The following is a 5,888-nucleotide window of genomic DNA, read 5'->3' on the forward strand; positions in this document are numbered from 1 at the left end:
TATATGTTCATATATCGTATATGCGGGTGTCTAGATAACATATATTTTATATGGATTCATTTGTTTCTTTTGATTCTTGCTCGAGCCGGATGATGAAAAATTATCATGTCCGGTTCCTCCGGGGGATGGATCTATAAGAATTCGCCTATCCCAATAACAAAAAAACCTGACTTGAATGATCCTGTATTAAGAGCGAAATTGGCTAAAGGTATGGGTCATAATTATTACGGGGAGCCCGCATGGCCCAATGATCTTTTATATATTTTTCCGGTAGTAATTCTAGGTACTATTGCATGTAACGTAGGGTTAGCGGTTCTAGAACCATCAATGATTGGTGAACCGGCAGATCCATTTGCAACTCCTTTGGAAATATTACCCGAATGGTATTTCTTTCCCGTATTTCAAATACTTCGTACAGTACCCAATAAATTATTGGGTGTTCTTTTAATGGTTTCAGTACCTGCGGGATTATTAACAGTACCTTTTTTAGAGAATGTTAATAAATTCCAAAATCCATTTCGTCGTCCAGTAGCGACAACCGTATTTTTGATTGGTACCGCAGTGGCCCTTTGGGTTAGATAGGAACGAGCATGAAGAAATTAACGATACTTCTTTATCTTTTGAGTTGTTCTGCCGGATCGGTCACTCAAGATCTTTGGTCTCTACCCGGACCCGATGAAAAAAATGGGATCACTCCTTATGGACTCGTTGAGAATGATTCTGGTCTAGTTCGTGGCCTATTAGAAGTGGAAGGCGCTCTGGTGGGATCCTCACGGACATGCAGTCAGTTTGATAAGGATCGAGTGACATTGCTTCTTCGACCCGAACCAAGGAATCCCTTAGATATGATGCAAAATGGATCTTGTTCTATCCTTGATCAGAGATTTCTCTATGAAAAAGACGAATCGGAGTTTGAAGAGGGGGACGAGCGGCAACAGATAGAGGAGGATTTATTCAATCACATAGTTTGGGCTCCTAGAATATGGCGCCCTTGGGGCTTTCTATTTGATTGTATCGAAAGGCCCAATGAATTGGGATTTCCCTATTGGTCCAGGTCATTTCGGGGCAAGCGGATCGTTTATGATGAAGAGGATGAGCTTCAAGAGAATGATTCGGAGTTCTTGCAGAATGGAACCGTGCAGTACCAGACACGAGATATATCTTCCAAAGAACAAGGCCTTTTTCGAATAAGCCAATTCATTTGGGACCCTGCAGATCCACTCTTTTTCCTATTCAAAGCTCAGCCCTTTGTCTCTGTGTTTTCACATCGAGAATTATTTGCAGATGAAGAGATGTCAAAGGGGCTTCTTACTCCCCAAAAAAATCGTCCTACATCTCTATATAAACGCTGGTTTATCAAGAAGACGCAAGAAAAGCACTTCGAATTGTTGATTAATCGCCAGAGATGGCTTAGAACCAATCGTTCATTATCTAATGGATCTTTCCGTTCTAATACTCTATCCGAGAGTTATCAGTATTTATCAAATCTGTTCCTATCTAACGGAACACTATTGGATCAAATGACAAAGGCATTGTTGAGAAAAAGATGGCTTTTCCCGGATGAAATGCAAATTGGATTCATGGAACAGGATAAGGATTTCCCATTCCTTAGCCAGAAAGATATGTGGCCATGAAAGGCGAAGGAAGGCTGGAATGCCAACAGGCGTCTATTATTGAATTCACCCGACCCGACAGTACCCGTTTGGGGAACGTCCAGTACCAAAGTCACTGAATGGGTAAGTCGCCAATCCCTAAAACGGACTATGTAATGCTATGTAATGTACTTTATCTGCTGGGTTACGGGCGGTCATTTTACTAGTTATAATCTACCCTTGTGTGATTCCTGTTGAAGCATATACTCGGGGGGTGGGTGCAGGGCGGACGATTTTAAAGCGGACTCCCCATTCATTAGATAGAGAAGATGACCAAGATTTCGTGATCCGCTGCCGAACTTATTCCAAGAGAGCTCGGATCGAATCGGTATTGCTATCCGAGCTCTCTTATTGAATTGCTCATTCAATGAGCATTCTCAATATTATGCCTTGAAGAGGACTCGGTGGTATGTTAACGAATTGGTCCACTACAGAAACAAGACTTCATAAGTTTAGAGACTTGAGAACCGAACAAAAAACAGGGGGGCTCGACCGTCTTCCGAAAAGAGATGCGGCTATGTTGAAAAGACAATTATCTCATTTGCAAACATATCTGGGTGGGATTAAATATATGACAGGGTTACCCGATATTGTAATCATCGTTGATCAGCACGAAGAATATACGGCCCTTCAAGAATGTATCACGTTGGGAATTCCAACAATTTGTTTAATCGATACAAATTGTGACCCCGATCTCCCGCATCAGTTCTATTACAAGTTATCGAACCTATGAATTTAGAAAAAAATACAGAAATAGACGAAAAATTGGAATGGATAAATAATCAAAAAATAATGTTTACCTATATCTCAATTGGTCAAATTCGAAGCACATATCTCCTTTCGATGAATGCCCAGAAAAATTGAAATAATGAATAATATTATTCAGATTTTGAGACGAAAGAACTCCTTTTCTATCATTATATAAAAATCTCTAATATTTCGAAAAAATTGAACTTACTATGAGTAGTCAGGGATAGAATAATTGAGGGAAATTTCTGAAGAATATTGTGAAAAATGAGTGGCAAAAAACGACATAAATTTGCTAATTATCATTATAAGAGATTCAATTTTTTGGTCATTAAGGAGCACAAAAAGTATAAAAATAAGCTTCGAAAAAATTACAAGATATGATCTCTAAAGTCTCAATTCCAACAAGTTAAAAAGGGTGGAATTTCCTTATTTCTAAATGGTTGATTATGAGATATTTCGATTTGTTTCTTATTTTTTTATTGAATTGAGTTATGTATATTTCGATACATCTAAATCGATACATCTAAAAGATCCCCAAAATAGTTTTTTTTATACTTGTTCCATATATGTCTGCTTTGACTCGAATGAATGTTCTGAAGAAACCTCAATTAAGTTATGTTATGGAAAAAGAGCATTCTTGCGTTTTTGCCCTCCTGCTGAGAAAGCATTCCGGCTCATTTCTTAAAATACTTCAATTGGTACACGCAAGAAATAGGCCAATTCAGCAGCTTTTTGTTCCATTTCCCGTGGAGTAAAATTCTCATCAGTACGAGTCAATGGAATGGCTCCCTGGCCTCTGATATCCATATAAAGGACACGACGAGCATAAATACCTTCTTTCACTTCTATTCTGACAGACTGAATATCTTTTATAAGAAATTGGAGGAAGACCCGACGATTTTTTCCAGGAAATCCCCAACGAAAGATACACACTATTCCGTCTTTTCTATCAAATCGATCATAACCACTACCTACATTCCACGAAATTGTGCACCATAAATAGGAGCTAATAAAAAGACCCGCGATTCCGTAGAAAGACATCACAATTCCTTGTGGAAAAAAAACTATTTCCTGAGACGGAAATAAAGATATCAAATTTCTACCAAGATAACTCGAGGTTCCAACCAACAAGAATCCTAATGAACCTAAAAAAAGGATAACAGCCCAGCAGAAATTACTTGTTTTTCGAGCCCCCGTTATAGGTTCTATCCATATATGTTCTGATCGACAACTCATACTTGATCCAGTTGATTTTTTTGGAATTGAGAGAATACCCCAAATGAATTTGACTTTAGTCCTTTTTTTTTCCGAAGTAACTCGCATCAACTAGCACTAGTTTGATGTGATCCTTTAGGAGTAATTCATTAAATTCGTTAGATCTAAACTAATAACATACCCTTCGTACGATCTCACTAAAGATAGCCAAATAGATAGACCAACTTTACAGTTCAGCTATCCGTCAATTCGGGTCTATTTGAAAATAGCTAGAATCCATTGATCCCTATAGCATTTTCTGGAGACATAAGAGTTTTTCGGCGGAAGCCGCTTATACCATATTTTGCTAAATAGATATCTGTGTTATGATACAAGCGTCAGTTTTGAAAAAAAAAATAGATGAGATTTTGTGCCATCGGCTCTAAACAATCTTGTTTTTTTGAACATGAAGAAATAAAGAAGCCATTGCGATTGCCGGAAATACTAGGCCTACTAAAGGCACCAAAACAGAGGGAAAGTTAAGAGTTGTCATAGAATGGCTACCTCGATTTACTATTTGTACCTGTTATTATTATTTATATTTTATATTTATAATATAAAGATATCTTATTATATATAAAGATATCTTATTATAATTTGATAATTCTAAATTGGAATTATTATTATTACTTAATAGCTATTAAGTATAAATATAAGTATCTATCTAAGTGAGTATATAATGTAGTTTTTGATCTTTCTACATGAAAGATTTGAAAGGATATGGATGAGATATTATTTTCTTCATTTTTTGCTCTTGTCTTCGAATTTCATTTACTAAGCAAAAAGTTTCTTAAAAATTAATTAGATTCTATTTATATTGAATATATTGAAGGGTTTGTTAGAATCCCATCCATCAGGGATTCTTAGTCAAAATAGGATTATCGTAAGATATAAAAAAAAGAAAAAATTCTATATTTTATAGATTTTCATTATATATGACGAGAAGAGTATATTTTTTTGATTTGCCTAATTTCACGAAAATAAGAATTTCATCTTTTATCTTGTTAATAGAGGCTTCTTGATCAATAATCAGGAATATAGAAAAAGGGGCGGATTTTCTGTGACTTTTTATTCTTTATATAATTAGATCTTATGCCAACAAAGAAAACCCCATTCGTCTAATTTTAACTTGGATTCCGATAAACTAATTACTTGTTTGCTCAAAATAATTGAACTTAATGTTCTAATTTTGATTCAAAGGAAAGAAAGTGTGTAGTTGAAATAACTCACTCAGAACGCTTTTTAAAGGATTACGTGGTACGATTAGATCGAATAAGCCTTTCTGGAATAAATACTCGGCCGCTTGTGAACCCTCGGGTACTGTTTTATTCAATGTTTGTTCAATTACTCTTTTACCCGCAAAGGCAATGTAGGCATTGGGTTCGGCAATAATGATATCCCCCAACATACCAAAACTAGCTGTCACCCCACCGGTAGTAGGAGATGTAAGAATTGGTACATAGAATAACTTTTTATTTGATTGATAATCATATAAAGCAGAAGATATTTTAGCCATTTGCATCAAGCTCACACTTCCTTCTTGCATGCGTGCCCCTCCGGAAGCACACACTATAATAAGAGGTAGAAATTCTTTAGTAGCGTATTCAATCAAACGGGTAATTTTCTCCCCGACTACGGATCCCATACTACCTCCCATAAACTGAAAATCCATAACCCCAATTGCTACGGTAATACCGTTTAGTTGCCCTCTGCCTGTTTGAACAGCCTCGGTTAATCCTGTATTTCTTTGATAAGAATCGATACGATTTTTATAAGGCTCCTCCTCCGAATGAAATTCAATGGGATCCAGAGAGACCATGTCTTCATCCATAGGCTCCCAAGTGCCCGGATCGATCAAAAGTTCGATTCTATCTGAACTACTCATTTTCAAATGATATCCACATTGTTCACAAAGATGCATCTTTGATTTAAAAAATTTCTTATAATTTAATCCATAACAATTTTCGCATTGAACCCACAAATGCCGGTATTGTTGAGTTACACCCATATGAGTAGAACTTTCTGGTATAGTTTGATCACTCGTTGTGATATCCTCGTTTTGACTACTATTTTCACTTTGACTAGAAATGGAACTAGAAATGTAATCGTTACTGGAATTCTCGTTACTGGAATTCTCGTTACTGGAATTCTCGTTACTGGAATTCTCGTTACTGGAATTATTGTTACTGGAATTGTCATTACCACTTACAATGTAATTATCAATACAGATTT

General features: G+C 36.3%; 3 protein-coding genes across 3 annotated transcripts in view; 1 reads left to right on the forward strand and 2 right to left on the reverse strand.

Annotated features, from left to right (window-relative positions):
- The first annotated feature begins 588 nt into the window (after window positions 1-588).
- Window positions 589-2,009, forward strand: LOC128127051 (protein Ycf2-like). Its single transcript, XM_052765303.1, has one exon. It carries the CDS (start codon window positions 591-593, stop codon window positions 1,632-1,634), a length of 1,044 nt encoding a protein of 347 aa, XP_052621263.1. The 5' UTR covers window positions 589-590; the 3' UTR covers window positions 1,635-2,009.
- Window positions 2,010-2,351: 342 nt separating this feature from the next.
- On the reverse strand, window positions 2,352-4,808 carry LOC128127052 (photosystem I assembly protein Ycf4-like). The gene has a single exon (XM_052765304.1). It carries the CDS (start codon window positions 3,723-3,725, stop codon window positions 3,084-3,086), a length of 642 nt encoding a protein of 213 aa, XP_052621264.1. The 5' UTR covers window positions 3,726-4,808; the 3' UTR covers window positions 2,352-3,083.
- Window positions 4,809-4,839: 31 nt separating this feature from the next.
- LOC128127048 (acetyl-coenzyme A carboxylase carboxyl transferase subunit beta, chloroplastic) overlaps window positions 4,840-5,888 on the reverse strand; it is a 1,702-nt gene continuing 653 nt past the window's right edge. Inside the window, exon 1 of the mRNA XM_052765300.1 lies at window positions 4,840-5,888. This exon is cut by the window's right edge and continues 653 nt beyond it. Coding sequence (XP_052621260.1) covers window positions 4,840-5,888 — 1,049 coding nt within the window.

The sequence above is a fragment of the Lactuca sativa genome, chromosome 7, assembly GCF_002870075.4.
Source record: "Lactuca sativa cultivar Salinas chromosome 7, Lsat_Salinas_v11, whole genome shotgun sequence".
NCBI classification, from domain to species: domain Eukaryota; kingdom Viridiplantae; phylum Streptophyta; class Magnoliopsida; order Asterales; family Asteraceae; genus Lactuca; species Lactuca sativa.